This window comes from Myotis myotis, unplaced genomic scaffold, assembly GCF_014108235.1.
Source record: "Myotis myotis isolate mMyoMyo1 unplaced genomic scaffold, mMyoMyo1.p scaffold_m19_p_17, whole genome shotgun sequence".
In the NCBI taxonomy this organism is placed as follows: Eukaryota; Metazoa; Chordata; class Mammalia; order Chiroptera; family Vespertilionidae; genus Myotis; species Myotis myotis.
Genome location: NW_023416321.1, coordinates 45,545,285 through 45,561,468, shown reverse-complemented (window position 1 = coordinate 45,561,468; position 16,184 = coordinate 45,545,285). Strand labels below are relative to the sequence as shown.

At 46.6% G+C, this 16,184-nt stretch overlaps 1 protein-coding gene across 1 annotated transcript in view; it reads right to left on the bottom strand.

Moving 5' to 3' along the window:
* The window catches only part of TEKT3 (tektin 3), a 28,365-nt gene that overhangs the window by 5,368 nt on the left and 6,813 nt on the right, over positions 1–16,184 (bottom strand). The window contains exons 3-6 of the mRNA XM_036341511.1: positions 13,320–13,390; positions 9,825–9,968; positions 7,082–7,304; positions 4,184–4,338 (exon numbers count right to left, since the gene is read on the bottom strand). Of these exons, the coding sequence (XP_036197404.1) occupies positions 4,184–4,338; positions 7,082–7,304; positions 9,825–9,968; positions 13,320–13,390 (593 nt within the window). The remainder of the gene's footprint in view (positions 1–4,183; positions 4,339–7,081; positions 7,305–9,824; positions 9,969–13,319; positions 13,391–16,184) is intronic.

Genomic DNA, 16,184 nt, shown 5'->3' with positions numbered 1-16,184 from the left:
TGCCCGATCTGCTAATGTGTGCCCTCCTCAAAGCCCAGAGGAACAGACTTCTTCTCATGTCCACAGTGTGGGTGTTCCAGGAGCACCAGCGCCCTGAGCCCATCTTGCTTGAGGTTGAATCCAGCAGCCCCTCCCACAGTTGACAGGCATGCAAAACATGCTTGTTGGATGAGGACCAACTTCAATATCCTAAGTTAGGATGGTAACGGTGGGAGGTGGGGCACTACCCAGAGGTCCAAGTCCACAAGGTCTTTCAAGAACAAGAACCAGACCCCCAGACCCCAAGTGATGGAGACTGTGCTGGAGGGAGCCTGGAGGAGGCTGGGGGGGGGGGATTTGGAGGGGGCCTAGAGGGGCCTGGAGGGGCCTGGAGGGGCCTGGAGGGACGTGGAGGGGGACTGGAGGGGCCTGGAGGGGCCTGGAGGGGGCCTGGAGGGGCCTGGAGGGGCCTGAAGGGGGCCTGGAGGGGGTCTGGAGGGGCCTGGAGGGGGCCTGGAGGGGCCTGGAGGGGCCTGGAGGGGGCCTGGAGGGGCCTGGAGGGGCCTGAAGAGGGCCTGGAGGGGGTCTGGAGGGGCCTGGAGGGGGCCTGGAGGGGCCTGGAGGGGCCTGAAGGGGGCCTAGAGGGGGTCTGGAGGGGCCTGGAGGGGGCCTGGAGGGGCCTGGAGGGGCCTGAAGGGGGCCTGGAGGGGCCTGGAGGGGCCTGAAGAGGGCCTGGAGGGGGCCTGGAGGGGGTCTGGAGGGGCTTGGAGGGGCCTCGAGGTTCAGCTTCCCTTCTACCTTCAGGCAACCTGAGAGGAAGGACACTGCAAAGTTCCCACTCCCCACCCCCTAGCCCCAGGCTCATAGAAGCAGCAACAAGCCATGAGAAATATCCACGCCATGCATCTTCTTTCATCTGAGACCCTGTGCCTGTTTTCTTACTCTCACTGGGGAGGGACAGAATGGAAACTTCAGTGTTAAGCTTCTCCCAGTCTGGGATTGCTAAACACAAAACCGGAGAACTGATAAAAAGCATGTTTTGTTGTTGTTTAGATCATGTTGGATTGAAACTAAGTCTTTTGTAAGGACCCCAGAGTATAAAATATCACCAGGAGAGAAGCAGGCCTCCCGGGAGGCTGCTGTACAGGCGGCGATGGGCTCCGTGCCCAGGGCTGTGTATGGTCACACTGGGCCTGCTTCTCATCTCCACCGCCCCTGCGCCCTGCCTCTGCCTTCAAAAGGAACCCTGAACCCCAAGGAACAGGAAGATATATGAATATTTACTCCTAGCAGCCAAACAATAGTCTAGTGGAAGATGTATCTGAGGGAACTTTTGAAAATATGCACATTAAAATATCAGGGTGTTTTGTTTTTTGTTTTTTTTTTTAAAAAAAGGAATTTAAGACACATAGAAAGTAGGCAGTGAACACCCTGTGCCCCATTGCTGTGTGAAGCCAGACTGCAGGAGGCCACCCTCCCTCCACCTGCGCCATCAGGGACACACTCCCTCCCTCAGGCACACTTCACTCTGGTTCCTGTTCTTGCAGCTCACAAGGAGCTGTCCTGCCGAAACCTCTCATAACTTTTGGGGAATTACAGAATTGAAAAACATTTGCATTCAAATACAAATAAAGCGACCGTAGTTAAAAAATGTATCAAGATTATTTAAGTGAAGTGGAGCCTGGTCTGGCCTGCCGCCAACGATGCCAAGAATGTTTACAATTACTTTTGAAAGAACCCATTTAGAACATTTTAAATGAAAATAAAAGTCTTGAAATGAAAACAGCAATTTTTCTCAGTCCTCACTCCTTTGAGTTTGTGGACTTATTTTTTCTTCTACTGGCGGGCCAAAGGGCTGCTTTCAGAATGATCAGTGGAAGAGGAAAAATACTCCCCTCCCCCAATAATAATCCCAAATTCCGCTGTTGTTACTCTGGGACCATATTTTTGGCAATGCTATTTTAACAAGAAATCTTTATGGAAACAAAAGCAGGTTTTGTCCTGAAGCCAGTGAAGGAGCAAGGGAAGTAGACGTACTACAAAGTCGACAGGAAGTCAGGAAAAGCAGCTCTGTGTGGCTGTGAAGGAGGAAAAGAGTGAAAGCCATTCAGCGCCAGGGAGCCACTGTGAATGCCCGGTTGTTTGTCAGGCCAGCCCACCACTCCAAACCCTTTCGGAGAGCGCCTGGCTTGTGCTCCTGTGCTTGCAGTCTGAATCTCACCACCACTGGTGAGGACGCAGGAAAGCTTCTCAGAGCATGAAACCTCAGTTCCGCTTCTCTTAATCATATCTGCATGAAGCCACAATCTGTGCCCCAGCCCTAACTGGCCAGATGAGTGTGCTCTCCGGGAGCGCAGTCACTGCACACTGGCCACTGGGCCCACCTGGCTTCTGGAGGGAGCGCAGCCTGCCCTAAATAATGGGCTCTGTACCGGAGGGGCTCCAGGGAACTCTCTTTGAGAAGCATGTAGTTGGCTGAACTCCTCTGTGGCTATAGCCTCAGACAACAGCTCCCCTGGGAGAAATGCAGTAATCTGTCTGCATACCTTCTCACACGTGCTTCTTAGCATCTGACACAGACCCCCAGGCTGTGCGTGCTGAGTGACAACCTCCTCCTTGGCTCTCGGCCTCATCCTCCTCTCATCCTCGTGAGAGATGAGGATGCAGTATCTGCGTTGCTGACTCACCCCCATGGGCATTAAGGTCAGAGGAGGCCAGCTACGCGGCAGGGGAAGGTGAAAACAGCCCAGTGTGGAAGCTGGGGGAGCAGACGCAAGCAGCTTGTTTGGATTCACACTGTGGCTCTCCTTGTACCACCAGGTGCCACATGGACCAAGTCACTCAACCCACTTCTGCCGCAGTTCCCTGGTTTGTAACCTGAAGATAATGTATGAGGGGAGGTGAATGCTCAGGACGGCGGCCAGCGCAGAGTGAGATCACTGGTGGCGCAGCTGCTATTACTGCCTCCATCACCATCTGTATTGTTACTTTCATCACTGTTGGCCCCGGGAAGATCACTCTTTCCTTTCCCTCCAGAAAACCCACACTGTCTCTTTGGTGAAGCTTAGGGTCGTTTAAGCCCTTGGATAAAGCCTGCATGATGACATGGGAATTCTGTCCTGGGCCAGGGACAACTGCTGGCATCTCTCTCCAGAAACAGCTCTGGACTTCAGGGCTCCCCCTCTGCTCCTGCAGTGGCTCCACCTCTGCAAGAAGCTTTTGTGACCAAAGAATAGCAACAATGAAATCCAGAGAGGAAAGGCAGAAGCAGGCATTTGGAAATTAGAAATAAAGCCAGAATTAAGGGGGAATACTGGACCCTGGCCAATTCCTTACAAGCCCATCCTAAAAGGAGTCTTCAAAGTTAAAATGGTAATAAATACATGCAGTGTTTAGTAGATAAACGGTGGTGTCAGATTCCTCCGGCCGTGTGTGCGCGGGAGATGTATTGATGAAGACCAGCTGGTCTCGATTTCTACTGAGAACAGAACAAGCTGAAATGACCCTAAAACTCTGTAGGGGTTTTAGGGGATCATGAAGATGCTCTTAATGTCAAGAGCAGATGTATTAACCCCCAGAAGAGGCCAAAGAGAGCAAATGGGCAAAAGCAGAGAGAAGGGGTCAGTGGAATTGTGATGCAGGTCCCTTTTCTGACAAGTCTCAGGCACTTGGAATAAATACACAGTAAACCAATGCACTCTGCCATGCATAGCAAGGTGTTCTGGATACTCCAGACAACTCCAGAAGCTGAGGAACCCCAAATCCACCTTGGCCTCTCTGAATGAGGCCAACTGTTTATCACTTTTTTTGTGTGTAATGTTGATATCTTTTCCTTTAAAAAAAAAAAAAAAACTATGGTAAAATATACATACAGAATGTATCATCTCCATTACTTCTAAGTGCACAGTTCAGTGGCATTAAGTGCATTCACATGCTATGCGTCCAACCACCAACATCCATCTTAAGAACTTTTATCAAACTCTGTGAATGGAACTCCGTGAATCAAACTCTGTGGGCATTGGACACCAGCTCCCATTATCAATACTTAAAGAAGTCCCGGCAATGAGCATCACTGTGCTTTCTCATTAGGTGCCTTGTGTGTTCGCAGAGAGCGCTTTCCTGAAGGACACAGAGCCGGGCAGGCTGGTGCACTGTCCCAAAGGGCCCGGCTCTCCCCCTGCAGGGGTGCCCCCTCCCCACTCACCGCAGCTGGGCCATATCTCTGCAGAGCTCGATGTTCGGTCTCCTCGTCCGCTCGTCCAGCCTGGTCTGGGCCACCTTCAGGAAGGCAGACTTGTCCTTGATGGCCTTCCGGATGGATTCTATTGTCATTTCGGTCTGGAAAATCTCCTGCAGTGTCTGTAGAGAGAGAAGCGAATGCCCGATGCCTAGCTGTGCATGCCTCCCACCTGCTCTTCCTCCTGCCTGTCCATAGAGGGTGGCCCACCTGCCTCCTGGGATGGGGAGGTGGGTTCCCTGAGCACACTGGCCCACTCCAGTCCCAGTGCCAGTCCCAGTTTCAGTCCCAGCCCCAGGGAGCCTGTGCTGGGCAGCTCTCTCTCTTCCTGCCCTGGAGAGTTGACTACACACGTCTTCCTGACTCCCGACATCAGCCAGGGTGGTAATTTATGTCAAATAGGCAAATGCTATAAATCAGAGCTATTTTTTCCCCAGAAAACCAGTTTCTAATTTTTTTTTTTTTTTTTTTTTTTTTGCCACATCACCTGTTGTAACTGAGAAAAGTGAGGCTGTGAGGTTTGAGTGGCCCTAACTGCCCTCCTCACCTCACTCGGTCCTCCCCTCTTCTCTTCTGCTCTCTCTGCTCACTAACCGCACAGGGATGTCTTCCTGCTGGTGGGGATTTGTCTTGAAGCAAATCGAGGTCAAGCTTCAGGGAGTCTCAGTTGCAAGGGGGCAGAGGGGCACTGGCAGTTTTGTAGTCCTGACTTTATAACCTTTATTCTTAAAGAGACACCCCTCCCCCCAACCACATAAACCTGGCCCTCTCCCTGGGTCTCCTCTGTGGAGCGAGCCCCCCTCTAAGCTCTGAAAACCCTACCTCCTCCTCCATGCAGACCTCTGCATGCCCATTTCTCCAAGGCCCCTCCCATCACTCTCCCACTTCCCCTGCCCATACCTTCCGCCTGAGACACACCCAATATCACCCAATTCCTTTAAATCTGCCTGTCTACCACCCATTCACCCAGGCCCAGGGGGTGCTGCCAGCAGGTGCTGTCTCCCCAGGCTCACTGTCACATGCTCACTCCCTGCCTGCACTTCCTGCTCACCCTACTCAGTGGCCGCGGAACTGTCTCTGGCCAAGCGGCCCTCATGAGACTGTGCCCTCAAAGCCATGGGCCTTTCTGATGGCCCCCTCCCCTTAAACCATCACCTGCCATAGTTTCTCTGGCCAACTGCTGTCCTAATTACTTGTCGTTCTAACTCTCCCTGCTCACTTCCAGTGCAAGGTACTGTCCCCAGACCATCCTCTGCTGCACCCTTTCTCCCGTCCCCTGCCAAGCTCTCACATGATCGCATGGATTCAGCGCTTGTCTATCTCAGGAACTCTTAAATCTGTCCCCTAATCTGTGACACCGCCCCCCCCCCCCCCGCCCACGCCCCAGCAACCTCTGCCCTGTTCCTGCACCAAGGCCCTGCTCCAGAGCTCCTGCCTCTCACCACTGCAGACAACTGCTGCTTCTGCTAAACACATTCTCTCTGTAGCTCCAAGGGCTTCATTCTGCACCTTTCTGATGCAACTCATCATTCTCTACGTACATGTCTGTCTCACTGTGACATTCAAGATGGCAAGGTCGACGTGTCATTCACGAACTTACACCCTCAAGTGCCTGCCTTGAATGTAGCTTTGATAAGCTGAATTCTACCCTCTCCACCACCCTCCCCCAAATTCATTTGTTAAAGTCTTAGCCCCTAGTACCTCAGGATTTGGCTGTATTTGGAGATGTGACTAAGTAAAAGTTCTAATCCAATGTGACTGGTGTCCTTATGAGAAGAGGAGATTAGGACACAGCCACATGCAGAGGGAAGACCGTGTGAGGACACAGGGAGAAGGAGGCCGGAGGAAACTACCTTACTGACACCTCGACCTCCGACTTCTAGCCTCCAGACTGTGAGACAACGAATCCCCACTGTGTGAGCCCCTGGGCCTCTGATGCCTTGTTTGGCAGCCCCAGCAGACTAACACAGGAATAAGTAAAGTTTGGAGAACTAAGGGACTCCATCGCATCAGTCTTCTAAAGGCCTCCAAAGGCTTCTTACTGTCCCAAGGATACCTTTCCATAAATGTCTACAGTCTGGGGACAAAAACTACATTTTATGCTCTGTTCTGCCCTTCACAGTCGGTAGCACACTCTCTGACTCACTAAGTGTGTGTTGCCCGAATAAAGCGCCCCGAGGAGGAAGGACACCTCACTGCATCCTGAGAACATGGGGCCCTCCAGGGGCTAACATCACTCCCAAGTGACATCACAGACCTGTAAGGTTCTTAAAGAAGGAACTGACAACAGATGCAGCATAACCCACAGACACAACAAGGGCTCTGAGGCTGACATCAAGCAAAGAAGAGTTCCTTGATTATCTTGAATTCTGATGGAGCCCTTCATTTTATTGCCCTTGTAAAACTCGTATACTTAGAGCACTTAAAAAGCTCGATATCAGAAACACTTTGAACCACCTAATAATTTCCAGTGTTTGGTTTTGTATTCAAGAAAAAACAAGTGCCTGAAATAATTCAACAGAAAACATTCCTACCATATGTTCTAATAATAATTTCACTTCCTAGTTACATACAGTGATTCATTGAGCTTTAATAATATTTTTGTTTCTGTTAAAAATACTAGGAAGAGCTTATGACATAGTGCATTCTTTGTGTTCCCAAAGCCAGTGGATTCCTATTTCCATCTGACACCTGACTGCCTTGCTAAAATAAATGGTGCACTTTGTACTGTTTTTAATTTCTCTTCATCTGTAGGGCCAGGAGGCGTGTGCCTCCTTGCCGCTCTCTGGGTGGTGAGCACCCTGGTCCCAGTGCCCCTGCAATGCCCATCAGCTCAGCTTAGGGCATCACCGGGGCTGGACTTACCTTTGCTAAGTGAACCTGAATCTTGTTCTTAGCATCGGCAGTCTCAGCAATGCGATTAGTTAAGGCCAAGTTTACTTTGTTGAACTGATTCCACATCTCATTTGCAGTCACTACCAAGAGGTTTTGAATGTCGTCTCTTAGTTTGGCTGAGGCTGCTCGTTCACTCTGAGAGCGAAGAAGATTGTCGTCTGTGAATTTGGCCCACGACTCTGGCACTGAGACCCTGGGCAAAGGAAGGAGAGCCAGACAACGGTGACAACGATGAACTGGCCATCGTCCATCCTGCTCAAGAGAACCCGTACACTGATCCCAACGTGAGTGCCCCAAACGCAAAATCAGAGCAAAGCTTAATTTAAATTTTTCTTAATTGCTCCATATTTTACTGTTAGCCAATTTTCTATAAATCCAAACCACACACTGACTCCTTTGCTAGTTTGGGGGAGAAAAAAAAAGATTGGTGGAGTGTAAGGGTAGTAGGTTCATTACAAATGTGTCACACCCACTTAGTAAGCATATAAAAATATTCCACATCAGGAATAACCAAATAAGTAAGGAAAACAATGATATATTAATAAGCCTCTTATCAAAAAGCAAAGAGTGAAGAGAATAACGATTTGCTGGTGAACTGTGGAGAGAAACTCATCTTCTGCAGGTAGGAACGCTGAACTGGTGCAGCCACGGAGGAGTGTAAAAAGTCAATGTACACGAGATCCTTTCAAATGCATATAACCCAGAAAGGTCACTTCTAGAAATATTTTTATGGAGATATAATTAACATATAATATTGTATTGGTTTTAGGCATGCAACATATTGATTTGATAATGTATATATAGCAAAATGATGAGCACAATGAGTATAGTTAATATCCATCACCATACACAATTACACATTTTTTCTTGTGATGAGAACTGAGGATTTGAAGACTTAGCAACTTTCACATATACATACAGTATCAACTATGTCACTCTGTTCTACACGGCGTCCCCAGAGCTGAAAATGCGGACTCGCCATGTATGTCCACAGGTTCCCGCACAGGGGCAATGCTAACCCTAATCGTCTGCCATTCCAAGGTGAATGTGTGCTGATCAAGCAAACAGTGTATAAACTTACCCCAAGGAAAAATGTTCCCAAAGATGTATATGCGAGTGCCATTTTCAGCAATATTTATGTCAATTACTGGAACCTTGGAAACAGCCTGATGCTTCAAGGTAAAACTGAGTGATTATGGTACATTAAAAAAAAAAATAACCCTTATAGCATGCAAGCTCATGTTGCAGAAGAATATTTCCACAAACAATGTTTTGAATATATCATGAGCTGACTACTCAGGCATGCTACTCAAGCTGCGTGTATGAAATACCATTACTTAAAAGCATAACTCTATGTCCACATGCATGGGAATGTATTTGAAGGACTGACAATTAATTGTTAACATTGGCATCTCTGGATAGTAGGTTCATGGGTGACATTTCTTTACTTGTTGGTGTGGTAAGATATCAAACAAGACTCTTACTGTTGGCTAGAGGTTTTAGCTCAGGCTCCAGTGACCCTAAATGACACCCTATTTACTCCACACTCTGTCATTCTACAAGAGGTGGCTAAGAGTTCATGCTGCACACAGGCGCCCTGTACAGAGGCCTATGTGGTCAGAGTGAGTGGTTTCAGGCCCGCCCACCCACCCCTGGGGGAGCAGAGGAAGACACTTCCTGCTCACGTCCAGCCAAGGCAGAGGCGCTTTGGGGGACCCCTTAGAGCACAGAGTCTGAATCTGAGTCACAACCCTGAACCTAACAGCGCTGGTGCTGCTGCTCTACAGGGGCACTAAGAGAGCGGCTGCTTTGGGGTGACTGGCCCACAGGAGAGAACCCACTTGGTTAGGGGACATGAGTGTGGGAAAGAGCACAAGGGAACTATTAGGGGTGATAGAAGTATTTTTTAAATATATCTTTATTGATTTCAGAGAGGAAGGGAGAGGGAGAGAGATAGAAACATCAATGGTGAGAGAGAATCATCGACCAGCTGCCTCCTGCACGCCCCCTACTGAGGATTGAGCCCATAGCCTGGGCATGTGCCCTTGACCAGAATAGAACCTGGGACCCTTTAGTCCTAAGGCCAACGACACTCTATCCACTGAGCCAAACCAGCTAGGGCAATGGAAGTATTCTTCATCTAAACTATGGTCATGGTTACATAAAAATAGAAACCTGTCAAAATTCATCAAAATGTACACTTACACTGAATACACTGATTGTAGGTGAATTTCACCTCAATCGAGTTGACTATTTTCAAATGACTGGAAAAGACCATGAACCCAAGATTGCATGCCAGGGCCCAGCAGAGCAACCACAGACAGACCACGTTCAACCATCAGTGGTAATAAAAATAACACCAGTAAGCTGTTTTCAACCCACACCCCACTGAGTCCCAGGCATCAGACACAGGCGGCACTTTCCTTTATGTTTAGCTGTGTTTTCTAGGCTTCCTACATCAGGAAGTGTTCCTTCCATAGGTAAGAATCTGAAGAACAAACATTGTTTTCCAAAAGAATATAGGTTGTAAGCGCCAAGGCCCAACTGCGAACACGCAGCGACTAGACTGGACACTTGTCCAGGTCAGGGGTGGCCGTTCCCTTCCCAAGCCTCCCTACGACTCCCATTTTAACCTGTCAGCTGCATCACTTTGAAAGAAGAGAGAACACAGTAAATAACATCAAAATCATGAAGTGGTGTGTGCCCCACTTACGTCGCATCCACCCTCTCCACTCCGCGAAAGTAGCTGACGCCATCCGAGGTGTTTCGCAGGTGGTGGCACTTTTCGTCGATCCGGTGCGCCACCTGTTTGTCATGCAGGTCCTTCTCCAGCTCATGCTGGGACGCTCTGTTCGCTCTATAACACAGAGGAGGACACGGAGCTTCAAGTTCAGGGAGCGATTTCATAAGAGGGAGAGGAACCGCCCTCTGTGCTGAGACCCACCCACTACTGCTTCCCTTTTTCACACCATGTCCAACTTTTCCATTACAAGGAGCCTTCCCTGAACATGGCCATGCACGTGAGTAATTAGAACCCTGCCCTTCATGTTCCTCCCATGGATAGGAGAGAAGATGTGCAGGTAGACAGGGGTCAAGTATCTGGAGCCCTAGGACTGGGGCCCATCTTCTTAAAATACAAATTGTTCTAGAGAGGACCCTGGCTTAGAGGAACCTGTCCACACCTGCACTGCCCTGTCTGTCTCCCTCCTCAACTCCTCCCCAAGCCCCATTCCCTGCTGTCAAAATCAACCTCCAGGGCAGGAGCCAGTGCTTGGAAGAGTCGGATGGGTGGGCTCCCAGGCAGGTGTGCTTCAGCAGCCACCCTCTGGGGAGGAGGTGGTGGTGAGCTCTGAGATGGTGGTTTCCTGCCCTGCCAGCAGAAAGGAGGCCTGGCACTCACTACCAAAGGACAGCCCCAGCGGGGACATTGGAGACTGGCAGCCATGTCTTCACTCACGGAGGAGTTCATTCAACACATAGCAACCACCGCTACCACATGCCAGACACTGCTCTGCACGTCCAGAAGGTGACAAAACATCTCCTCCTTGGAGGAGCCTGCATCCTGCTGGGAGGAGACAGGCAATGCTCATGATGAATAAGCAAGTCATGTGGTTTGTTAGCAGGAAAGTGGGCCAGGAGCATGAGTGGGGATGTTAAATGGGGCCATTGGGCAGGGCTCCTTGAGGAGGCGGCATGTGAGCAAAGGCACGCTGCGGGAACCAGATTCAGCAGAACCTCAGGATACCAGAGGCATCTGGCTTTCCTCATGAGGAAGCGAGAGATCACGGACTTAAATTCAGAGTAGCCTTCTGGTGCTGGGCTGGGAACAGCTGCAAGAGGACAGGGAGACTCAGGAGCAGACGGGACAGTTACCGAGGTGAGATGGGGGTGGCTCGGACAGAGGGTAGATGAGTTTTAAATATGAGACCAAGAGAATCTCCTAGGAGACTGAACATCAGTGAGAATAAAGAGCTGAAGTTCAGTGATTGGAAGAGCAAATTCTATCAACAAGGGTGGGCTAGACTGTGGGCAAGGAGCCCAGGACTGGACAGAATGCAGCTGACATGCTGAGCTTGGGTGTCCACTGAATATCCAAGTGCAGGAACCAAGTAGGTTGTTGGAATTTGGGAGAAAGTTCTAGACTAGTAAGAAAAAGTTGGGAGTCACTAGCATGTAGATAGTATATGAAAAAGTGGAACAACTGAGTGATCTTAATCATTTCTGTATTCCAAAAATTGTCTTAGCATGAAGCTATCACTCAATAAAGCCTGCATGGAATTGAATGGACTGGTTCTAGCTGCAGCATCCCTGCCACTGAGCCTGTGCCTTTGGGTAAGTCACTTGACCTTTCAGATCTCTTTTTTGATTGTTATTTATGAAGTGGAACCGAGGGTAGCAGCATGTAAGTCACCTGCATTCTGTGAATTCTGCAACAGTACACATGTGCAAAGGACAAAAGACAACAAGGCATCTCCCCTTGCTACTCTGGGTTTGGCCTCTTCCCTCGGGTTCTTGGTTGAAACTCAAGGATTAGAAGGCCTTTCTTATTTGTTGTCCCAGATGAGGATGGCCCCCAGCTTTCCTCCCATGACCTGACCTCAGATCTCTCTGGGTATCTAGAGCTAAGAAAAATCCTTCAGGCAGCACCCCACCAGCCTACTGATAGCCCACGATGGGAACTCTTGGCTGCCATGTTGGTGCTCAATGAGATTCCAATTCCAGCTAAGATCCAAGCTAAGTGCTTCACTGCTCCGTTCCTCCTCCCATCACCTTGGATGGATCCAGCCCCGTGGCCATATATGGGACTCAGGCCCCCAGATGCCGAGGAAGCCATCACAGGAAGTGAGGTGGGCATCTCGCCCAAACCTTTAAAGGATCGCAAACACGGAGGCCAAGCAAGTGCACACGCAGAAACAGAACTTCCCACACAGGCTGGACCAGGGCCACATGGCGACCATCGGTAAGGGAAATTGAGGAGAATGTGCTGTCCGGGGCGGCACAATCTGGGCCAAGAAGAGCAAAGGACACAGAAGATGGCAGCAGGTTGTAGATTATGAAAGAAAATGGGGCCTAGGAACTGGACCAGGAGAAAACCATAGAAGCAATTCTTTGAACCTCACTAAACTGTGATTCTGAATTCCTGGGGAGCAGAACCCATAAGTTAATATTGGAACGCTACTGCCCGGTATCTATATCTTAAGTAAATTGTATAGTTAAACAAACCACAAGTAGTGAGTCATCCTTAGTTAATATCATCCCTAGCGTCACCAATTTCCACATCAGACTCTTTCTAGTAAGCGTTCAAGAGAAATCTCAGGCACCTGAACCTCCCCCACCTTCACAGCTGCCTTGGTGGGCAGGCTGGGCAAGCTAAGAAAGAAGTAAGAGCACGGCTACAAGGCTCACTGCTCTGAGGATGTCACACAGAATCCTTGATAACATTAGTATATGCAGAATCCAACTGCTTTCTGTGGCCATAACCAAATGGACACTGATCTGTCTACTCATGTTAGGCAAGCCCCTAACACTATGCAAGCCCCTCCTCTGATTATTATCTCCCTTCTCACATCTGCTACCACCTGCCATTGCAGAGAAGAGAGGAATGCACGTTCTGGTAAAGAATAAGGTGGACGGACAGTTACAATGCAATGATGAATGAATGTTGAGATGTAACGAATGTTGATTATAAAGTCCTTCATTCCAATATTAATTATTATTCAATTGCTATGCAATGGTCGTAATGAGTATTGAGATGGTGTGATCAGAGAAGGAGCATTTCTGCCAGGAAATCAGGGAAGGCCAGGTCCTTAAGAAGGTAGAGGAAGTAGACATGAAAGTGAACCACGGTTCACCTCTCTTTGACTGTTGGGCTGCACACCCACAAGTCACGCTCTCATCAAAGAGTAATAGTCTTTGAGTTCAAAGAAATCTTAGCCGTACTCCAAGTTAAGACAGAAATACTTTCTATGAAATCTCAAATTATTTTTTAAATAAAAATGTAAAGCAAGTATTCCAAGTACTCATTTTAATCTCTAAATAAAAACATGCGTGAGCACGTATGTGTGTGTTTGTGTATCCATGTATAAGAAATTCCCATATAAAAAGCTAAGAGAAATCTGAATGGGAGGCATAGAAGTACAGTTTCATAATAGGTCTTACACGATATGAGAGGCAATAGGTTTTACACTGTATGAGGTAAAGCTCTTACGCAAGTTGGGCCACGGCCTTATCCAAATGCAGCTTCATCCTTTCTTGACAACACAGAATATTATCAACTTCCTACTCAATTGAAAAACACACACATTAATGTTTTTGTTATTGAGCATTGCATTCAAAGTCAATAATGTAACAAAACATCAATGAAGGAAAATTTTGTTTCTGGTTAAACAAGTAAACAACTATATATCCACTTATATACACATATGCCCCGATAACATTGTGATCTAAATATCAGACTGAAATTCATTATTTATAGGGCTATAGAAAATCATATGGAACAAGTTGGAACAGGGGTAAGATTTCAAGGTTTTTTACATCTCTGGTTCTATACAAACAAAATTCTGGTGATGTGCAAAGTGAATATTAACTATTCTTCCAAGACAGTGAATCAGGGAGGGGGAAGGCAGTCAAAAGGCAGCTTGTCTTTAGCCATGATGTGGCCTCCAACATGCCCAGCTCTTTGGTCCAAAGAGGCTGCCTTCCCTCCCCACTGGCCCACCTGAGCCACACAGCCCCACCCCACTGCTCTGCTTGACCTCACATGTGGGATTTTGATGCTGCTATTATGTATACACTCTATATAATAAGTGTTGTATCAGAGTTTTTAAAACAATCATTTGGTTTTCTCTGATATTCACATTAGAAGATCTAGGAACTCAAAATAGTACCAAGATGATATTTAAAAAGTGCACAAAACTGTTACATCTTTTTCAAGTGAAAAGTGATCATATTATACACACTGTTTTGTGGTTTGCTTTTTAATTTTAAACTTGAACATTTCCCCATGACATTAAACAATGCTGTGATCAACAACTTCAATAAATATTTAGACATCGCCAAAGGGTAGCCTTTTTTCCAGGTTTTGACAAGTACAGCCAAATTGCCTTTCAGAAAAGCTGTGCCATTTACAACCATAAGTGGGTGTGTGCTTCCTCAGCTCCCACGCCAAGTAGCCATTATGACTCCTCTTAATCTCTGCCAATGTGATAGGACCCCCCCAAAAGCACACCTGTCCAAATGTGTGGGTTAATGCTATGACTATTCATTGGTTCACCATTTGGCTTTTCTTTTGTGCTTGTCCACTTTTTCCATTGTTTTTAAAATTAACTTATGTGTTTTTATATGAAAAAGTCAATCTTTTCCCATCAAATATGTTATATATATATATATATATATGTATATGTGTGTGTGTGTGTGTGTGTGTGTGTGTTTTACAGTTTGGCCTTTGCCTTTATATTTTGTGCATGGTGTTTTTGATATGTCAACATTTATGATTTCTATGATGTTAAATTATCAAATAATTAAATAGCTCCTTTTCATTTTGGCCTTGCTAATTTGGTTATAAAGTCCTTCAACTCCAATGTTAATTATTACTCAACTATATAGTCTTATCTTTTACTGCTTAATTATGTAACATAAAAATATTGAATATCCTTAGAGTTATTTCAGTGATTACTCTCTGATTCTTTAATATCCTAAATTAATGAAGTAAATGAAAAACTAAATCCCTAACACATCTTATCAAGGTTCCTCTGCCCTTACAGGTAGCAAAGATTTCTCACATTCTCACAACAGCCTGTGCATCAGTCTCAGTTTTCAGTTTTGGTGGTCTTCCTCTTTACGGCTGTGTGTGTGTGTGTGTGTGTGTGTGTGTGTGTGTGTGTGTGTAGCTATTTCATTGAGGTGGGTGTTGGCAAAAGATGCACAGAGTAATGCTTTAAAAAAACCACTTAAAACCCAAAACCCTAATGAGCTTTTATACTCTGTACATGATGCACATGGTGGGCATTCCTGGGACTTTTAGTGAAAAAAAAAATACTTTTAATGAGACTCTTATTATAAAAAATACTTCAACAATAATTTTTATATATGGCCCTGGCCAGTTTTGCTCAGTGGATAGAGCATCGGCCTGAAGACTGAAGGGTCCCAGGTTCGATTCCAGTCAAGGGCATGTGCCTTGGTTGCGGGCATATCTCCAGTGGGAGGTGTGCAGGAGGCAGCTGATCAATGTTTCTCTCTCATCAATGTTTCTGACTCTCTGTCCCTCTCCCTTCCTCTCTGTAAAAAATCAATAAAATACATTAAAAAATAATTTTTATATATGAATTTAAATAATGTCAGAGGGTTGGAGGCAGGAAGGTCTAAATGTCTAAAACCAAAAACCATTGAGACTGTCCCCAGTGTTAATTTACTCATTAATCTTCACTCAAAGGTTCATTTTTCTTTAAAGTCCAAGAAGTTAGCTTGATCTAGGAGTTCCATTGATATAATGTCCTGATCAGTTCCCCCAGAGAAGCCACTTTGTAAGAATTTGGTGAAGACCACTGACTGAAAGAATCAACAGAATTCGTGAGAAAATATTTATTCTACCCACATTTTTTCAAAAGCAAGCATTTTAAAGCTATTTCCTATATTTTTTATAATATTCACTTAGTTATTTAAAAAACTGAGGCCTGTTTTGGTAAAAATAAGGTATGCTAATATCATTTCCTTGAGTAGGCTACAAGATACAATCACTGCTTGAACTAATTGGCCAGGGCGAAAGCACCCTCAGTTGATGAACCACTAGTCTAATCACAGACTCTGGTGTTTTGAGGTCAAGCAGTGTCTGGTACTGACCTGGAAAATATTTGCCTTTAAAGCAGTGCGTCTTGTTGTTGTTTAAAAAACAAATAATTTTATTGAGATATTGTTCACATACCACAGAATTCATGTACAATTTAATGGTTTTTATTCACAGAGTTGCATAACTATCACTAGAATCAATTTTTAAAATATGTTCATTACCCACCGAAGAAACAACATACCCCTCAGCTGTTATCCCCAATTTCCAATCCCTAAGCCACCTTCTCCT